This window comes from Mustela lutreola, chromosome 10 (assembly GCF_030435805.1).
Source record: "Mustela lutreola isolate mMusLut2 chromosome 10, mMusLut2.pri, whole genome shotgun sequence".
NCBI classification, from domain to species: domain Eukaryota; kingdom Metazoa; phylum Chordata; class Mammalia; order Carnivora; family Mustelidae; genus Mustela; species Mustela lutreola.
In genome coordinates, this window is record NC_081299.1 from 99,125,728 (window position 1) to 99,147,105 (window position 21,378).

Below are 21,378 nucleotides of genomic sequence, written 5' to 3' on the forward strand. Positions count from 1 at the left end.
GCAGTCATACACCATAAGTAAACAAATGGGTGTGGTTGTGTTCCCATATAATTTTATTTACGTACCCTGAAATGTGTATCGCCAGTCCCTGATCTAACCCACATTTTACCGCCTTGTTTGAACTACTTATATTTTCCATTCATGTCTCCAAACACCAGTCTGAAGCACTTCTAAAAAACATTTGTCTTCTTGTCTAAAATTTGTGTATTCCTTTTACAATTACTCATACTATATGTGATGCACAATGGCATACAGGTACTCAGTTAGATTGAATCGAACTCAGATAACTGAATTGAATTGGCGTATGGATGGGACAACACATTTCATTCCTAATCCTCTCTCCAGCTATTTTCTCTTAGTAATTACTAGGTACCGTCTCCACTGCTGCTGTTCTTTTATATGTCCTCCATAATAGGGGATTTATTATGTCCTCTTTCATAGTGGATTTAATGATTTCATAAACATTTGTCTTCCTCTCTGTCAGGTTTCCATGTCAAACCCTTTTGAGCAGTTTGCAAAGCTTTCCATGATGTTCCTCCAGTTCATTAATCAAATATTAATTTAGGGCACATCCCAAGTGCTGATAATTCAGCGGCCACTAAGATTGCCTGCCTTCAAGTAGCTCATGGCCTAAGGGAGGAGTGCAGTGACATCAGTAATAGGACAGGCTGGTGCAAAGGGTTATGGGAGCATTTAGAAGTGTCCTCACTAAGGGAAATCAAAGTCTACATAAGTAGACCCTTGCTAAGAGCCTTGCATTTTGGCATTGTAAGCCGTAACCTATGGAGGGCCTGGATGAAGGAGATCTTCAAAACCATCTTTGGATTTACCTATTCATTTTCTGAAACCTCCTCTTTACCCATTTAATGACTTTCAGATATAAGAGACCAAAACATCACCTGTCCTCTGAACCCTTTAATTGTATTCAGGAACTTCATATATATGAAAAACTGCTTGTTTTAACTGCTTCTGGCTGTATCATTCACTCCTACATGGGTCAGAAAGATGAGCAGCAGGTTGGGTGCCATGGTGAATTTCCACTCGAATACTGATACCTGCTCTGAAGAGAGAGCAGAACTCTAGATGGAATGGTCAGGTGTGCAGTCCAGATCAGCATATTTGCCTCTGGGTCTTCTTGAGACTGGTTTCCGATAACCTGCCATTGCCCATTAGTCTTTCCCAATTTGGATTCCAGGTTGGGGCTTTCTTTTTTGGGGGAGGCGGGGGTCCCACACTGTGGTCTTGACCACAATGCCTTTCTCCTCATGTTTATTGATGGTCTAGAATACTGTTACCTGTGCTTATGCAATTGATACGAGTATTAATGGCCAAGGTGTCTATGTTAGGGTTTGTATTGCAGGGGAGGGAGGGGAGAGTGCCATGAGGAACAACAAGTTGCTGCACGCTGTTATATTTGGCTAAGAAAGGCAGAATGGCTTGGGGTGAGTGTGGGAAGAGAAGGGTTTCCAATCACCGGCTTGTTATAGACAGCATCTTGAGATTATTTCCTCTTTTTATAGTCATAATTACTGTGTGACTGTTTTGCATATTGACTGTGCCTTTCTTCAGAGGAACTAGAGATCGTGCCTCCTTTCTGCAAACCCCATTGTGCTTTGATTCCAGAGACCATCTCTTAGTATCACTCTCTCTCTGAGGAGCAGACCTTCAGAGATATAGGCTGTCCAATAGAAAAGAAACCCTGATGAAAATTCCCTCATTCTTTGTACTAGAAAATAATTTTAGCATCACACTCTGTCCATCTGGACATCATTAATATTGTCAGCCACTCCCTTCAGTAGCCTTTAATGTCTAAATAATTACTCCCTGTGGCCATAATCCGACATGATGTCACTCCCCTCCTGATTTGCATTTCACAGATAACAGACAGCTTGGGAATTACAGGGGGCTTTGTGAGCTGTTCTGAAAGCCTAACACTTACTCCCACCACCACCTCAATCACATCATGTCCCCTCCTCTAAATCTGTCACCGAACTGCACAACCTTCCCCCAGTCAATTACCCTTTTCCTTCTGTTACACCATCACTGGTTCTGTCGATAGCAAGCTCCTCATCCTGATTGATAACGGGAAGCAAAGTTGACTAATCAGGACATTTTAGGACTTTGCTTAATGTAGACATCCTTGACTGGAATTTCGACTTTTCATCCTGTATGATAACGGCTTTCACCGCTATGTGAATCACTTTTCCACTTCGGAGTCACCCCTCTCTGCCAACACACACAGCCACCTGCCCTGGGGAGGGCTAGAGTCTGGGCCCAGATTGCTGCTCTAGGTCTCCTCATGGGTATCTTCCCGCTCACTCTTTTGTGCATTTTATAACCCAGATACGTCAAGCAGAGCCACTTTGCATAGAGATAGGTACCAGCGAAACCAAGCGCAGCAGTTCTCTTTTTGAACATTTACTTTTATTTTTTTAATCTTCACACATGTGTTTTTCCCTTTCTCTTCCTCTTCCCCACCACTACGCGATCTCCCTTCCCACTGTCTCTTAACCAGCTCTTGGCTTCCCTCTGTCCAGGTAGTTATACGGCTGCTTCTCTGTATTTAGGTTTGGCCTTTGTTTACACAATACCAGGCATCTGGATGTATGGTAAAAACATGCTGTCAAGTACCCAGATGTTTGGGAACATCTGGGTATTTTGGCAACCAGCAGCAACAACAGCTGGATAATGGAATTCACGTTTCCCTTTTCAGTCATCACTTGACATCGGGTGGACAGAGTCTCACCAGCCACCATCCAAGCACAGCCATTATCTGTTAGCAGTTCTTTTTTCATCTCACATGGGGAATTATCTCTGTCAATCACGTTACTGTCGAAGGGAAGGGGAAGGAGTTGGTCTCTTCTTGGGCCTGCAGTCCGTCATCGCTGTATGCCTCAGTTCTTCTCTTACTGAAAGAACTAGTAGGAGCTGACAATTGCTTTAACCTGGCCCACCCCGGAGGCAGGGAGAGAAGAAGGCATGTGAAACACTGTTTTCTCCCACAAGTCTGAAGAATGTGACAAGAACTTGTTTTGCATTAGAACCACTCTTCCTGGTTTGGGATCTCCCCTGCTATTCTCTCTTATATTCTTTGTACCACTCATCTGTAAGAGAAAGCAAAATGATGGCAATTTCTTACTCCCATCCACTGTGTTCCACAAAAGGCCCACATTATCTGTTTGTATTTTTCTCAAGTAGCTTAGAATAACATCGCTCTGCCCCACTGGGGCCTTCGGGAGAAGGATGGTCTCTAGAGGTTGCCCCTGACAGCAAAGTGTTCATTGTTACCTCCGGTTCTGTATCTAGCAGCCTCCAGGTCACTTGCAGAAGGCTCATGACGCAGCAGGACATTACCGGGTAGTATCAGCGTGCACTGTCTCTGGCTAAAGGACAAATCCCAGCAGAGCAGCACTGGCTGTGCCCACCCAGGGCTGCAATCAAGGTGGTACCTCTAGGCCTCCCTGTGCAAATAGGTGTGGCTTAATTAAAGAGTGCGTGTGTGAGCAAGCTGTTTATTGTAAGCCGAAAGATTAAGTCCACGGATGTGTTGGATGTTTGTGTTCAGTAGGTTTGATGGGATAGAGACACAGACTCCAAGTCCGTGCAGTCAAAAAATGCATCAGTCAATTTAGTGAAACCAATTCCAGTGTGAGTGGTTGCCGGCGCCCTATAGACGCAGCCTAAGTGGCAGCAGATCTCCGAGGGGTTAGCGAAGAGCCTAGGGGGCACAGGCCTACCCCCTCTCCATCCCAGCCCCCAGGATGCAGTATGGTCCCCATTTTGGCAGGGCCCTGCATAGGTAGAGGTTTCCAGAGCCAGCAGTCCACTTCACAAACCCACCCTCCCCCCAGGCTGAGCTGAGCCGGATGCTGGGCTCTCTGTTCTCCTGGTGGCAGGCCTCTCCCCTCTCCCCCTCCCCCCTCCCTCCCTCCTTCCAGGCCCCCACCCTCCACCTTCTCCCAGAGGAAGTGACAGACGGGCCTGTAATTTGGTTCCATTCGCTCGACTGGAGCAACACCTGCCCCCCTCCCCTGGGACGCAAGGGTCTCATCCCAAACCATACAAGAAGCCAAAGACAAATCCGGGCCCACATGCAAATACAAGGACGCTGGGGACTGGGACACGGGCCTGCAGCACACACCCCGTCATCGCCCAGCTAGCTAGCAAACCAAGAAAATCAAACACCTCTTGAAGTCCCAACTACAAAAAAATCACCCAGAACTTTAATTAGGGTTTCAGAGTTTTTTAAAAAATTAATAATTAGCTCTTGTAGTAAGTACCATTTCTTCTTGCTCACACCACATGACAAAACAAAGTGTCTGGCATGAGACAGTATTGATTGCAAAGTCCAGAAATAGAGCTAGGTATAAAGAACAAGGTGGGGAGACATCTGCAGGTAAGTGTGTGACTGCTGTAGGCCTGTGGCATCTGTCACACCAAGGACCCAAGGACACGGTGGTTGTGAGAGTCCTGGGTGGGCTCCTGTTCTTTGTGTGAGCCTTTGGTTTTGGTACGCAGCCTTTCAAGTGAGAACATTCATTTCTTTTTCCATTTATTTAGCATTGTACAAGGAGTCGTGTGTACTGACCCGTAGAGGCTTTCCGAACACCTCCCGAAGTCTCAGTGTTGTCAGGGTCATCCTGCAACAGTGACTCATTCCGGACCTTTCCACAGCTTGACCTGGTGCAGCTTGAGGCTGTCAGCACTCAACTTCCCAGAGCCACACGCCCCACACTTGTGCCCTAGACACTTGCTCTATTTGGTGATGTTGAGGTCTCTCAGCATGCAAGGACAAATCCAGGGGACTGGGCCAATGTCTGGTCTGGGGCCCTGCTTAAAAAAAATGTGTTCTTTCAATTTCTGTAGTTTTTGTGTCGTATTTTGTTCCCCACAAAGAAGAAACTTGTTGGGGCACCTGGGTGGCCTGGTGGGTTGAGCCTCTACCTTCGGCTCAGGTCATGATCTCAGGGTCCTGGGATCGAGCCCCGCATCTGCTTCCCCCCCCCCTCTCTCTGCCTCCCTCTCTGCCTACTTGTGATCTCTCTCTGTCAAATAAATAAATAAAAATCTTTTAGAAAAGAAGAAGAAGAAGAAGAAGAAGAAATTTGTATTTTTTTTCCTTTTTTCAAAGTATAAGCTCTTGAATTTTACCACCCTTGAGCTTCATTTCCCATTCAAAGCTTGCTAGCTTAGCTGTGTGACCTTGCGCACGTTTCTTTACCTCTCTGTGTTCTTGGTGCCTTCATCTGTAATTTAGGAATAATAAGGGCTCCTGAGTCACTGTTGAAGGATTACGTGAGTGAATAATGGAAAGTGCCTGGCTGAGGGTATGCGCTAAGTTTGTGTAGTTCTTGCTGATACGTCTTAGTCACCAGGCTGTGACCCAGGGCAGACAGTGTGGGGTCTGGGTGTGGAAGCAGCACATGATTGGTTTCCAAGGCTTCTAGGTGGCTCTGCTGCTGACAGGGTATGAGACATGGCTGAGCCATTTAACCAGTCAGGATGTCAGTTGGTCATAGCCCTGTCCTGGGGGCCTGAAGGACTCACAGAGACAGCATATGTGACAGACTTTGGGAGCTGAAAGGACCATGCTAGGGGCATCTGTTGCTGTTGTTAATAATCCTCAAGCCTCCATACATGCTGCTGTCAGGGAAGGAGGGCTGGCAGGTCCACACCTCTAGTTTCCCAGAATTCTTCCTTCTCCAAGGGATCTCCTCACCCCAATTCCCCACCAATAGCTAAGAGAATTACCTGGGTTTTGTTTGTTTGTTTGTTTGTTTGTTTGTTTTTAAATCTTTGAGATCTAAGTTTGGCTCTGGCAGTGTGTCTTTTACCCTGGTTTGTAGTTATCCAGCTGCCATCTGTGAGCTACCCCAGCACACCCCCACTGCAGCTTTAGACTGTGGGATGGTCTACTGTGCCAGACCAGCCAGTTCTCAGGCATGTCCCTCCACGATAAGGCAGGGAGAGGGTGGTGACAGGGGCAGTCGTGTGTGTGTGTGTGTGTGTGTGTGTGTGTGTAGAAAGTGCCAGAGTTAAGGAGGACAGAGGGAGAATTTTTAAACTCTAAGACCATCAGAAAGACAATCTAAAAGGCTAGAGTAAAAAAGATAATTGAGGGGCGTCTGGGTGGCTCAGTCAGTTAAACACCCGCTTCTAGCTCAGGTCATGATCTCGGGGTCCTGGGATAAGCCCCGTGTGGGGCTCCCTGCTCAGTAGGGAGTCTGCTTCTCCCTCTCCCTCTGCCCCTACCCCCCCCCACACACACACACTCGTGTGCTTTCTCTCTTTCTCTCTCTCAAAAAAATGGGTGAAATCTTAGGGAAAAAAAGAAAGAAAGAAAGAAAAAGATCATTGGGAAAGGTAGGTTAAGCCAACTGTGAAATTTTCCTCAAATATGTAGGTACTCACTGATGATATTCAGGAAATACTGCTAATTTGTTTCATGGTAATAATGGCCGTTAAGTTAAAAGAAAGAAAAGTCTGTCTTTTAGAGGTATTTACTGATGCACTTATGGGTGAAATGGTGCGATGTTCAGAATTTGCTTCAAATAACCCAGTGAGGTAGGGGGAGAGTGTGGATAAGAGTATAAATGAAATGCTGGGGCATTAGAATGCAGTTTACTATGCTCTTCACGTTTGTAGGCATTTAAAAATTCTCCATTAAATGTTTTGTTTTGTTTCTTTCTTTAGGGTAGTTGCTCAGAAAATTCGTGGTGATTGATTTTTACTCACCAGGCCCCAATCGACTCACACCTGAACCAAGGCAACCTCCTTGCATTGCAGACCGGACCTCTGACCTCCAGCACAGCTCACCTCCCACTGTTCCAGAAATAATCCCCAGCCCCTGTGATTTTATCGACCAGAAGGAGAGGATGCACCAAGTCCTGCTCCACAGGGTCAGCTCTGGAGAGTGTTTCATTTATCCCCTTCCCTTGAGTTAGTCCGACCCTCTGAGCCTTTCAGGCAGACTGACTCCAATATCCTTTCCCTCCAGTTATCCCATTTTAACCCCAGAAGATCCTGGAGAGGGCCCTTCCCTTCTCCTATAGCCAGGGATCTTACACCTTTCCCATGGTCCCTCATATCCTGTCCCTTTCTACTGGTGTCTTTTGGAATGACCAGCAAGGAGAGGAGGAACTTCCCTCCTGATCTGGAAATACTTAACCAAACTGGAGAGGAACTTCCAACAGTTTCTCTCTTCATTACCTCAAAAAGAATTTAACTTTCAGAAAGCCATTGTAGGAAGTGCTGTGGAGCTCTTAACATACACCAGACATGTTCTAAGTGTTTTACGTGAATTAACTCAATTAACCTTCCTAACAATGCTACAGGATGGGGACAACTAATCACCCCCATTTTACAGGTGAAAAAACCAAGGCAGAGAACTCAATTATTTGTTCAGGGCCAAAGCCAATTAGTAGAAGAGCTGGGGCTCAGACACAAGCAATCTCTGTCAGAGTCCACGCTCCTGACCGCTCTCCCATAGTGGGACATGCTATGACAGCATCAGTGCCCAGGGGAAAACCATGAGGAAAAGAGAAAAAGTGTAAGGCAGGCCTCCCACATGGAGTGGGGTGGGGATGCAGACAGGTACATGACTTTGAATGTCTGTTTCTGTGTTTTATTCTCTCACATCCTAGTTACTTACCTGTGACGTTTTCTTAGAGGACAGACCTTTTTGTAGAACTACTTTTTGTAGACTTTTTGTAGAACTACTTATGTGTTATATGCTGATAAATACCGTTGATGGAGACCACAGATCATTAACACATTAATGAATTATTAATGTATTATTTTAAGCTATTGTATACAACTTCCTATGCACGCTATAAATGGAACAGTAGTTATAATAGCTCACGATCATCCAGCTCTTACTGTATTCCTTCTCTTCTGGCAAGCACTCTCCATTAACCTATAGAAATGTAGAGTTGAGACAGGTGCATATATCTTCCCATACTACACATCAGAAAATGGCAGCTTAAAGAAGCATAGTAATGGGGTGCCTGGGTGGCTCAGTGGGTTGAGCCGCTGCCTTCAGCTCAGGTCATGATCTCAGGGTCCTGGGATCAAGCCCCGCATCAGGCTCTCTTCCTCCTCTCTCTGTGCCTGCCTCTCTGTCTGCTTGTCATCTCTGTCTGTCAAATAAATAAATAAAATCTTTAAAAAAAAAAAAAAGAAGAAGAAGAAGAAGAAGAAGCATAGTATCGTATTCAACATCACACATGTAAAATGAGTTGGAGCCAGAGTCTAGACCTGGTTCCAGACTCCTGGGTCTCAAACACAGGGATAGGAGAAACAAGTAAATTCTGGTATAATGAAGTTTATATTCGGGATTCAGAGAACAGAGCAGCTAATGCTGCCCAAAGAAACAGAGGAAAGTTTTGTAGTGTTTACATTTGAGTTGGGTGACCATGGAATACTTGGAATTTTCGGGCAAAAAATAAGAATGGAGGAAATACAGTCTAGGCAGAAAGAGAATAAGTGCAACAGCACAGGTTAGACAGGACCAGGCATGTCCAGGGAAGAGAGGAAAACTAAATTTGGCAGGAACGTTTAACTTGAAGGAGAGTGGCTAAAGGTGATGCTATGCTACAGAGTATCTACAACAAGTTTGTGAAAGATTTCTATGCCTGGAGAAAGAACTTGAGCTTTATTTATAAGCAGTGGGAAGGCGAGAAGAGCTTTCAGGCAGGGAATGGCATGCTAACTTTGAAAGATGTTTCTCAGGGCAGCGTGAGAATGGACCTCAGTGTGCTAAGGAGTCGTGGGTGGGGTAGACAGAAGAGCAGGTGGTGAATAGTAATGTCTCAGACAGTGTCGGCTTAGCTCCAGTCTCCTTCAGGAAGAGCCAGTGCAGGGCTGCCACGAGCCTGCAGTGTCTTCCCTCAATGTAGGAAGAGGCTTCCTCTGCCTCTCAGCAGCTTAGTTCCAAGCCCCAGCACATGCTGGACTTAGCAGGCAGAGAACAGACTCAGTCTTAGCCTCCCTCTTGGTTGTGGGACTTGCACGCCTCAGGCATGACTTGAACTGAAGCTTCTCCTAAGCTCATCGATGGGGAGAAGGGGTGCTAGGACCAAAGGTAAGGTGCGTGCATGGCATGGCCACCCTTTGGCAAAGGAAAACTGTTGAGTATGACCCCTAAAGGTATGCACTTCATGAAACCAACAAACATGGTTTCATGACCCTGAGCAAGTTATGTAATTTCTGTAAGCCTCAGTTTGCTCCTTTGCTAAGTGGAGATGGTCACAGTACCTACCTAGTTGGGTGGCTGTGAGAATTAAATGAGATAATAATGCATGCTAAGGCCTTAACTCGGTAAGCACGCAATACACACTGACTGTATGTTAGCTGTTAGTGCTCCTACTATCCCAACATGAGCAAGAGCCCTGGGAATGGTATCGGCTATACATGCCCTTGAATTGGTGTCCCCTGTCCCTTATGCCTTGCCTCCCCCCGACCTCAGTAGGAGGAAGATTGGCATCCAGAGACAGATGACAGTGAGGGGAACTGGTTACGTCACAGCAGTCCAGAGGCTGGCTCTGCACTTCATCGTAGCAGACAACGTGGTCCTAAGGCAGGGTCACCGGAGGAAGCCCGAAGAGCAGGTTTCATATAGAAAGCAGGCTTTCTCTCCTCCATGCAGCCCTATTTCTTTTCTGTATGTACCACCTGTCTTCAGTCTGCTCTTCCTTTCCTAATCCATCCCACTACCCATCTCTCAGCTGCTCACCCTCCCCTGCCCTCTCCCTGCAAGGGACGGGTTTTTGCTCAAGAATTTAGTCACTTTTCTTGGGATGTCTCTGGACGGTGGCAGAAGTGAAGCAGCTATCTTGACGTAGAAATACTCAGCACAGGTGGCCTTGTTGGCTGGGCCGTGTGGGGCTAGGTTTTCTGGGGAGTGGCGATGCCCTGGCCAGTTGTTGGGAAGCTGGGACAGAGGGCAGAAGGTCCAAGGAGCAGCCGAAGGGACTGTGGTCCCCAGTCTGTGTAAGGAGAGAGCAAGCTGGGGGTGAAGGATGAGGCCGCTGCCAGTGGGGCAGGGCAAGAGATCGGCTGGGGCTGATTTTGGTGGCATAAGCACAGGACATGGTAATAGGATGTGAGAAGACAGGGTACCACAAGCAGCAGCAACCTTGGACGCTGCCAGTGAGGTAGATCCCAGTCTCCACCTCTTCTAAGAGGCCTTCCTTAAAAGCCCTAAAATCATATCCTTAGCAGCACCCTCTACTGCTACTGTCTCTTTCTTTATCCTGCTTTGTTTTTCTACATAGCACGGAGCAGAACTTGAAATTAAGTACTGTTTATCTATTTGTTGCCAGGTACTGCTCTTCTCTAGACTTTATCTCACCTGCTGCTCTATGTTCAGCATCTAATAGAACAGTGCCCGGCACACAGTAGGTCCGCAATAAATATTTATTGTATGTAAGAATGAATGCTCACCGTCATTATTCAGAGAAGAATCATTACTCTCTTACCTGTGGCTGAACAGCCACTGAGTCCCTGCCATACTCCAGGGATGAGTCAGTTACCCTCTGTCTAGCAGAGTGCCACAGTGCTCCCTTTCTCTTTTGTGGGGTGCTGCACAGCCTTGGATCTGAAATGACATTGCAAAGCTTCTCTCCTGGCATCTCTGGAGCCATGTAGCTGGGAAGGGATGTTGTGCCTTGCCCCTTGTCCTTGTCCACTGTAGGTTAACACCGAGGGTGAATTTTTTTTTTGTTTGCAGGTGTCATGTCTTAAATCGATGTCCTAATCAGATGTTTGAGTGCTGCAGTATACACCTTTTTCTTAATAAGTGCCATGAGGACTGAGTGTCATCATCGTGGGGTCTTGTTACTGCCAGTAAGTAGCCATGGGATCTAGTGCAGGGCATTCAACCTCCCTGGGCCTCAGTTCCCTAAATTCTTTTTAGGCCAAAAGAATCCATGATTCAAGGAATATTTTTATATAAACACTGTAATTTACTTCTCATTTCAGACAAACGTGATTTATGTCACCATCATATGTGGAACAGCTATAACAGAGTGGTTAGGATCCAACTTTAGGAAAAGCATCAAGTATCTGAACACACAAACATCTTAAGATTTGGTGGGGAGGAGGGAGGTTGTGATTTTTTAAACTATTTCCTTTTTAAGGACTGTGTCCATTAAGGTATTTCATGCTCAACAAGTATGTTTATTATTTTTAGACAGTATGCTTTAAGTAAAGGAGAGGACTTGATTTGATACCTTTATTTATATGCAAAACAGCGCACCATTCATGAGATATGAAAAACTTGTCAGATAGAAACCAGATTATATCTATTTTCACTACAAAATATTGCATTATATAAAGCAACAGAGACACAAAAAAACCCTGAAAAAGACTAAAATCTTTGGATAGCAGATGCGTTTTTTTTTTTTTTTTTTCCCTTGTCTCTAAAATACACTCCTTGTTTTAAGAGTTTCACAGCTGAGAACATGAAACATTTTCAGGTTATAGACTTTTCTTTTTGGTTGTCACAGAGGAAAGTAGTTTTGAAATTTTTTTAGGAAAATAACTTAATTTCCTAAAATCATCCCACGCACAAACAGCACACACACACACACACACAGAAGCTACTCTCCTTATAAACAGCTTGTAAAGTACTTTTCAGACATAACTACAGATAAGAATAACAACACTTACTTTTTTTTAAAAAACTATAATAGTGAAGTGCTAGTGTTGCTGATCTCACAACAAAAGAACCTTTCAAGAACAAACATCTTAATATATAAAATATGTTTAGAAACAGGGAGAAGTGGGAAATTTGTTATACAAGTGCAATATAATTAGAGCAAAAAGAAAGACCACAGTATAATCTTAACAAACACGTAAAAAGTTAGACATAATTATTCCACAGGAAAAAGTGTAAACACTTGACTATAAATAAATTGGCACAGAGTATCCAAAGTAAAATTATCACCACTCTGAAAAATAAATGTCTTGAAAAAAATACTCTACTCCTTCTAACATAAATAAAAATAGGTTGTCTTTTTCTAACTGCACCTATGGGTCCACATGTTTAAGGTCACAAATAGATGTTTTTGGATATATAAAGGGGCACTTTGCCTGAAAAAGCAATCAGATATTAAAATTTCCATTTAAATATGGATTCTCTCGTCTACATCAGTGTCATACCTTGGAGTAAAATCTCACCCAGCTCAAATCTTCCCACAGTGTGTCTGTTCTCAATATATCTTTTGAGCTTACCAATATCGAGGGTTTGTCTGTTTTATTTGGATTCCAATATAACTTCCTTTTCACAGCAGAACGGACATTTTCCTGTTCCACCTTTCCGTGCCTTAAATCTCTTACACTGGAGGACGGTCCTTCCCAAAGCCTCCAAATGTTAGGTGATTTGTCAATTAGAAAAATCCCAGATAGTCTAAAGTTAAAGAGTCTTTACTCTGAGCTTCTGCCCTCATCCTTTCAAAACATGAAGATCTGTGGGAGATAAATGTAGGAGAACTCAAAAGTCTCCACTGAGCTAAAGCAACCATGCTTACTTAAAGGGATCCTAACACACGGAGGGGAGGCCTGGAGGCGGTGCGTCTCGGGTGCCTCCAGGAGGCACGCCTGGCCGGGAAAATGTCCCCTGCAAACCCCAGACTCGGCAGACAACCCCACCTTCCCGAGTGGGAAACCCCTTGTCTCCCTGCTGACCGGAGAGAACTCGAACGCGTGGCGAGCTTCCTCCCGCGTCCAGGCCTCTCCCGGCGGCCGTCAGCCTGGGCCGCCGCCTCGTCCGCCAGCCCACAGCGGCCGCCCGGGTCCGTGGGGGCTGCCCCGGCTTCCGGACCGGCGGCCTCCCGCCGCGCCCCAGGCTCTACACGTCCAGGACGTGGTTGAGATAGGAGATGTAGCAGATGGCCAGGCGCAGGATCTCGATCTTGGAGAGCTTCTTGTCCGGGGGCAGCGTGGGCAGCAGTTTGCGGAGCTCGGCGAAGGCCAAGTTGAAGGCCTCCACGCGGATGCGCTCGCGGGTGGCGTGAGCCGAGCGGTACTTGGCGGTGGCGCGCCGGCGGCGGCGCTTCTCCTCTCGGCTCAGCTGCTGCGGGTGCGGGTAGAGCGCGGCCCGGCTGCCGCCCTTGCCGTCGCCCTCGGCCTCCTCCACGGGCTCCAGGTCCGACACGCTGCCCAGCACCTTGGCGTCCGCGCCGCCCAAAGATTCCGGGTCCGAGTGCGCCGAGCTGGGGTGGTCCGAGTCGGCGGCTTGGTCCGGACTCAGCATCATTTTGGAGGCTGAGGGGGGAGTCAGAATATCAATCAATAAAAGGAAGCGGGGTCCTCTTTGGATCCGAGAGAGAGCAGGCGAGGGCCTACCAGGTCGGCCCTAGGCGCATCCCGGGTCCCCTCCCCACCCTAGGCGGGCGCGCTCCGCGCAACTGGCCCCCCCGGGGAAGGGAGCGAGCCGAGAGGGGCTGGCCCGGGGACCGGAGCCCCGAACCTCCCCACGGGGCCGGGGCCGGGGCCAGCGAGGTCCCGGCAGGGCCCCGGCCGCATCCCGGACCTGACTTCTCGGCCTGCGAGAGGCGGAGAGCGGTCTGTGGGCCAGGTCCCCCGGGGAGAGGGCAGGCCCAGGAGGCTGCGACCGCGTTCCGTGCCGCCTCCGGCCAAGTACCGACTCCGCAAGGCCGTCTGCCTCACTTTCCCTCCCCCGACAAACGAAAGATTGCGAACGGCGGGCACTTCTGGGTTTTACGTGGGGTGGGGAGACGCCGACGGCGCTCCTGCCCCGAGGGCCTTAGACCCAGCAGCCGGAGGCAGCGGCGCCTGTGGCCCTCACGCTGGTTTGCGGAGTGCCGGGCGGCCGCGGCTGCGGAGGGCGCCCCGCGCGGGAGATGCGCCCCGGTCCCGAGTGCGGACGGCAGACAAGGCGGTCCGGATCCGGAGGCGTCTCCGAAAAAACAAAGCAATGACTGAACAAACGCGAAGGCTCCTTTCTACAGAAAATTGACCCTTATGCCCTCTCGGCTCCCCGAAGCACCATCTGTCACGCAGACAGCCACACACATCGGGGACCTAGGGGAACGGCGACGGTGGGGGGGGAGGGCGAGACAATGCGCCCAGCGCTCGGCAGACCACCTCCCGGGAAAATGCCGGCGGCCGGATCGCGACGGGAGGGGAGGCTGGGAGGGAAGGGAAGACAGGGGGCGGGAGGAGAAGCCTCGAGCGTCCCCTCGGGGAGCGAAGGCCGGTGCTCAGGCGCCCGGAGTCGAGATCCCGCAGCGGTGCCGCGGCCTGGCCAAGACCGAGCTGGTTAGTGCTCAGCTCTCCTGTATCGACGCCCTCCTGGAAGACCGCCTCGCCGGGCTCCTCGGAAGGCTTGGAGCTCCGACCCCGACCGCACGCCTTCTGGCGGCGGGGGTCGGCGAGGGGGGCACAACCGCGGGGCTTAGGGGGATTCGGCCTCGAAGAAAAGGGCCAGCAGTAGGGGTCCGCACCCGCGGGTGCGGCGCGCACCGACCACAGGCGCCGGGGGAGGACCAGGCCGTGGGGCAGGCCGTGGGGCAGCGAGTGCAGCCCGACGCTCGCCGGGGGAGAAATCCGCGGCGGCGACAAGGAGGAGGGCTTGCTCCTAGAGAAACAAAAGCCAGGGATGTGTGATCTGCTCCTAGCACCGCACTTGCCTAGGAGCGAATTTGTCTACAAGCCGGCTTTCATTGCGCTGCAAGGAAAGCAGATCCTCTAAGGCGAAATAAAAACAAATGCTCCAAGTGAACTACATGTGACTCCCTACGGGCTTTTCACAGATACATTTATGAAGTAGAACAAGTTGCATTTGCACATTCGGCTTGAAAGGGCATAAATAAATTGGCGAGTAATGGAAAATCATAATAAGCAACAACATAGTTGTAGTTCGGTTAAAAAGTTCCTGGGTTGCCCTTAAATTCTCCTTCAGATATCTTTTTAAAATATTCATAAATAACGTGTCGTGGGTACATTTTATTTATTTAACAATGAGCTGAAATACATCCGTAAATGCAATATGAATAACTTAGTTCCAAGGTGGAAAAAAGAAGACTTACCTTGTAAAAGCCTTTTCGATAATCTTTTCTCCAATCTTTTAGAGTTACAAATTCCAAAGAATAGAGGGGAGAAATTCCGAAATATATTAAAAGCAGCAAATATTTATTACATTCGAATATGAAAAAGCAGCTGTCATCTCGCTGGTGTCCACAGCGAGGGTAGATAATATCTCGGGCTGTGGACGATATAAATGACTGTTCACTTAGTTGATAGACCAAAAACGCCTTTTCCTTTTAATTGTTCTCAAACATTTCGGGAAATTCGTTGTTGATTTTTTTTAAGTGAAGTGTTGAAAAGTCTTGTGCCTTTTTTCCTCTTCTAGGTCTCTATAAATAACAAAAGAGATGCAGAGATAAACACAATCACATCAAAGGACTGATTCCTCCACTTTCTAATAGCGGAAGAATCAATAAGAAAGATGGTTAAGATAAGATCCCAGTTCCAGTAGGACTCCTTTCCATCCCTTAATACGGTTGAGCAGAAACTGGGAAGTGCAAGGCAGAGATGCGATCTTCCTCAGAAGTGATTTTTTTTTTTTTTTTTTTTTTTTTTTTTGAGATAAGGCTTTGTTCAGCTGATGCCTCCCCAGTTCCCAGGAACACAATACTGTAACTCGGGGCTAAGCTTGCCTCTTCCTCTTTTCTCATTTACTTGTAGGTTGTATAAACAGACACCTATTTGCAGTTTCAAAGTCTTTCAAGGCTTGCTTACATCTCCCACCCCACCCCCTCCTTTCTTTACCTTGCAGCAAAATATATATAGTCTGGCTTGGAGACGCTTGGAGAAGGTTGGTGGAAAGTGAACGTCTCCCGGAGTAACAGGGACAGGGAAGCGGAGAAAGACGCGAGAGGGTGGGAGAGCCAGAGCAAAGAGGCAGAGATGCGTGTGTGGCTTCTTGGCTCTCCTGATACCAATTGATTCAGCCTGGAGATGGTGGAAGAGATAAAGGCTTAAGAAGGGGGATGGAATTTTTTTTCCCTAAATTGATATTTAATGGGAAATCCTATTGGACAGAAACCTGGACATGAGTCACTTAATTGGACTTGACATCTGTCACAGTGTGGGAGTTTTCACAGCCCAAATATTTTAGCAGATCAGATTCCCACTGAATCTGTGCCATAAAATATAACAGTTGAAAGCAGTCCATGATAGAAACCTTAGCCTCTAAACAGAGTCTCTAGCCATTATCAGACTATTTCTCTTTTTCAGATTATTGATGCAGTATTTAAGGGCAAATAAACAACATATTGACTATGGAAAAATTCTCCTCACATTCTAGAAAAACAGTATTTTCTCTTAATGTTAAGGAAAATATTTGTGTCCAGCACTGAAAATATATACTCTATAGTAAATATCTTCAGATATGAAACAGCTAACATTTATTAATGATCATTTATTTTTGTGATCATTTACATTTTAAAAGACTTGAACAAGACTTGATTGAACATATTCATATTTTTAAAATATATCCTGCCACTGGATTAATTTTCCAATATATGATTAAAAAACAACAACAACAACAACAACAAGAAACCCTTTTCAATAGATTAAGACATTGGTGGAACTGGGAAGAGAATCCAGGAATTGTAATTTCAGAGAGCACTGTACCACGAGACCATCCTACTTTTCTAAATATGTTTGTTTTTCTTTCTGCCCTTCATTCATTCAAGTTAAAATTACATGTGTTGATTATTGTGCTTCATTTTGGCTTATTTTACCATCTGAATATTTAGCTGTGAGGCAGTGCATTGGGCTGGATGTAAACCCACACAAATCTCCAGTGTATTGCAGTACATTATGCCTTTGCCTTACATGACCCCATGGCCCTGAATTTATATGCCTTCTAACAAAAGGGAAAATCTAGTTCAATTACTTTACCACTTTATAGAGATACTGTTAGTCTCCACCGACTATGTATTATTTGCAATCATTTTAGCTTTTTTGATTGTGTAAGCTTAAAAGAAATAAAAGAATGTTGTAGCCTTATTCCCCACCTCAGTAACTCCTGGGGGAACATTTGTGGAGAGAGGAGTCCTTGTTTTTCTTTCTTTTTCAATTTTGCTCTAAAAACAGTTTTTATCATCAGGGGAGAGGATTGATCAGCCTACCCCTGGGAGTGACCCTCATGGCTACCACCAGTCCTGTTTGCCTTTGCACACATTTTTCAGCTTATGGGAGATGCCTGGCCAGGAATGGGGTGGGGGTGGGGGGGAGAGTAGGAAGTGTCTCCAAGGAAAATGGGCACCAACACTTTCCAGCCTTGCCTCTGCTCAACCCCAGCACAGAAGTACGTTTTAGATATCCCCAGGACACTTAAGTGGAGGCAAAAGCCAGCCCCATTTAGGTGGCAGTGGAAACAGGTGAGAGGGGTGAACTCCCCAAGGTGGTGAAGATGAAGGGAAAAAGGAGATTTCCCCAGTCTGGCTAAGAGCAGCAATGCTAAGCATTCAACATAGCCAGAAGTGTACACAGATGTGCACCCACAGATAACTGTACTTTCCACCTCACCCCTGCTCACGTAAGCTAGCTGGCTCTATTAGGCTGCTGCACATTCAGATTGACAGAATGAGAAACCCAGCGAGTCTAATCACCATAGCTCCTGAGACAATTACTGCAGTGGGAAGCCCCTGGTATCTCTGGTTACCACTGGTACCAGGTACCCGTTTTGGGGGGAAGAAGGAAAAGAGGGAAGGTAGCAGGGCAGGTCAGATTCTGCCAAGGTGTGTGTGGATCCAGACACATTCTTCTTTATATTCAGGTTCACTGATTCCACACTGACAGAACTGCTTGTACATACATTAATCTGTGAGCAAGCTCTTGTAAACAGGTACACACTCAGACCCATACCTAGCCATGGCTGGACACACGGTCATGGTCACAGACACGGATTCACACTCACACACATGCATTCTGTCTTCCCGGAAAGCCTCCCCCTGCCCCGTTGCCACCTTTGCCTTTTCTAAGACCTCCCCGGCACAGATGGTCCCTCCTTCTGTGCTTCATAAACACTTTTTTTTCCTATCCCCCTTAGAGATTACATATTGTATACAGTGATTCTCTCTTTCCATACCTGTGTTTCCCACTAGGCTGTGACGCTTTCAGGGCCGGTCCAGAGCTCACAGCCTAAGCACAGATGTCTGAGTTTGACACGTTGTAAGTACTCGTAGGTTTATGGTGAATGACTCCCTGTGTACAGAGGCAGCCAGGATGTTTGTGACACAGAAACACTTCTACTGAAACACTCCCATGGTTTCAGTGGTACCAGTTTCCTCTCCTATAAAACTGAGGATAATGATCCTGCCCTACTCACTTCATAGGCTGGTTATGAGACTCACTGTCCGTGAAAGTTTATCTTATAGAATAACAAGCATCATACAAATGAAGATATTAGGGAGTATTAGGAGTAATATTCAGTAATAATAAACCAGTGGGGAGGTGGCAAGCAGTGATTTAAAATCCAGACTGGGGAGCCTGGGTGACTCAATCAGTTAAGCATCTGACTCTTGGTTTCTGCTGGGGTCATGATCTCAGGTTCATGGGATCAAGCCTCATGTTGGGCTCCCTGCTCAGCTCAGAATCTGCTTGAGAGTCTGTCACTCTGGCTCCCTCTCTCTCTGCACCCACCAAATAAATAAATAAATAAATAAATAAATAAATAGAATCTTAAAAAAAAAAAAAGCCAGACTTCCTCGATCTATCATATGTTGGCTATGGTGAACTTAAGGGAGTTATTTTACTTTTCTGGACCTCAGTTCTCCATCTATAAAATGGGAATAAGAAAAGTATTTTATATTGTTATGTCATCTTTTTTCTAAAGATGAACAAAGATATTCTGTGTAAAGTACTTAAATGAGTGCCCAGAACTCAAAATACATACGTATTGTAAACCAGAAATATAAAATAAAATTACATGAAATATAAACATATCAGTATACTCACCCCAAGTGTGTGTGTGTATTTGTATGTGTGTGTTTGGCAACTAACCTGCAGTGAGCACTTTCCATATGTCAGACATAGGTCAGGGACTTTACACACATTAACTCATTTTATCTTCACCACAAAGCAATGAGATAGGTACTGCTATTGTCCTGATCATGCATATAGGGAAGCTGGGCCACAGAAAATGATCTGTTCAGGGTTAGATAGCTAATAAATTATGGAGCCAAGATTTAGACTCAGGTAGTTTAAATTCAGAAACTGCCACCACTGAGCACTACTGCTTCTGTGGTCATGGTGTCTTACACATATATACTCAGGCAGAGGTATCAGTTTCCAAATGAAATGCATAGTCTAAGGGAGAAATACATACATACACAAAAAACATAGAAACTACCACATTTTTGCATTCAGAGGTGGTCACTGAGCAAATAGTTTTAAATATTTACTGTGCATCTAGCATTGTGCCAGACAGTATGGGACTACAAAGGCTTTATAATTATTTGTTAATTTTACTAGACAGCTGTTTCTAATCTATTGTCTTAAATTTTGCACCCCTTCAGTAAAAATGTTGCTAATACACACCCAGTATGTGTATGTTTATTATTAACAAACTCTATGCATGGACTGCTGTACAAACATTCTATAATTACAAAGCATAAACAAAACATTTTTAAAGAATGCTAAACACAAAATTAATAATCTTTGTTAAAATTTTTTATTTACTGTTATTGTTATTAAATACAAAAGCCTGTTAACAGCACAAGATAATATATGGTTTTTGGAGGTAATAAGCTTCATTTGTTTATTTACTTATTATAGTCATTGCTTAACCCTTTGTGATAATATGATCTGATGGTCTGGTTTTTAAGCTCAATTTACTTAGAATCTGGTTTTTGTGGCTAATATAGCAGAAAGAGGTATAATACAAAAATCCTAAGATCCAAATTGTAGTTCATCATTGATTATTAACTAAATTATTATTCTAATTTTTTGTCTTATCTACCAAATATGCCAAAGTTTTCTTGAAAGTTGGCTAGCAAATTTCCTTCTAATGGGAATTCTTTGTTTTTTTTAACAAATTAGTTCAGAAGCCCTGAAACTCTTTATTTGTAAATTTTATATATTTGTAAAATGTGTAAATGTAAAAAAGTTTACGTTTTTCTATTTCTAAGTATTTTAAGTGTTCACATTAAGAGATTTTGACATATGGGCACATTTCCATTACTTGGGACAGCAAAAATCACATAACAATAGAAAATTCTCCAAATCTCTCTATTTTTTATTTATTTATTTTTAAGAGAGAGAGAGTGTGTTGTGGGGGGAAGAGCAGAGGGAGAAGAAGAGAGAATCATTAAGCAGGCTCCACATCCAGCATGGAGCTCTAGCTCACAACCCTGAGATCATGACCTGAGCTGACACAGAGAGTCAGACGCTTAACTGACTGAGCCACTCTGATGCCTCCCAAACATCTCTCTTTAAAATGTCTTTTCTATAGCACTAATTTCCTTTTTAAAAATTACCATCGGGCGCCTGGGTGGCTCAGTGGGTTAAGCCGCTGCCTTCGGCTCAGGTCATGATCTCAGGGTCCTGGGATCGAGTCCCACATTGGGCTCTCTGCTCAGCAGGGAGCCTGCTTCCATCTCTCTCTCTGCCTGCCTCTCCATCTACTTGTGATCTCTCTCTATCAAATAAATAAATAAAATCTTAAAAAAATAAAATAAAAAAATAAAAATTACCATCTAACTCTTAAAAAAATACATATTTAAAGAGAGACATTCAGAGTGTTTTGTGTGTTTTTAATTCGCTGTTAGCATCCTACTGATACCCCTTAATCATGAAAAAAAAAATAAATTTGGACCACTTAAAATTGAACAATGTTCTTCAAGAGATTCTTTAAGAGATTTGCTACATAGGAACTCATTCTTTGTGGGCCAAAAGACTTTCAGGGTCTTGTCCAGTTTCATTTATTGTAAAGATTCTACCATATTTTTTTTTAAGATTTTATTCATTTATTTGAGAGAGAGATAGTGAGAAAGAGCATGAGAGGGGAGAAGGTCAGAGGGAGAAGCGGACTCCCTGTGGAGCTGGGAGCCTGATGCGGGACTCAATCCCTGGACTCCAGGATCATGACCTGAGCCACGGGCAGTTGCCTAACCAACCGAGCCACCTAGGCGCCCAGATTCTACCATATATTAAGAGACTTGTATTTCTAAAACTACACGGATATATCTGGTATACTTCAATTTTCTTAAGGAAAATTCTTACATAGGAATTATTTAGTGAATAAACCTTGTTTGTGATATTTCTGGCTCCCGGCCCTCTATTTGAGTTAAAACAGCCATTTCCTCATGACTAAACATATGTCCACAATTTTTCCATAAATCA

General features: G+C 45.3%; 1 protein-coding gene across 1 annotated transcript; it reads right to left on the minus strand.

Annotated features, from left to right (window-relative positions):
* Positions 1–11,007: 11,007 nt before the first annotated feature.
* NHLH2 (nescient helix-loop-helix 2) lies at positions 11,008–15,966 on the minus strand. The gene is made up of 3 exons (XM_059137912.1): positions 15,796–15,966; positions 15,054–15,380; positions 11,008–13,266 (listed from the first exon to the last, which is right to left on the minus strand). Exon 3 carries the CDS (start codon positions 13,256–13,258, stop codon positions 12,851–12,853), a length of 408 nt encoding a protein of 135 aa, XP_058993895.1. The 5' UTR covers positions 13,259–13,266; positions 15,054–15,380; positions 15,796–15,966; the 3' UTR covers positions 11,008–12,850.
* Between the last annotated feature and the right edge of the window lie 5,412 nt (positions 15,967–21,378).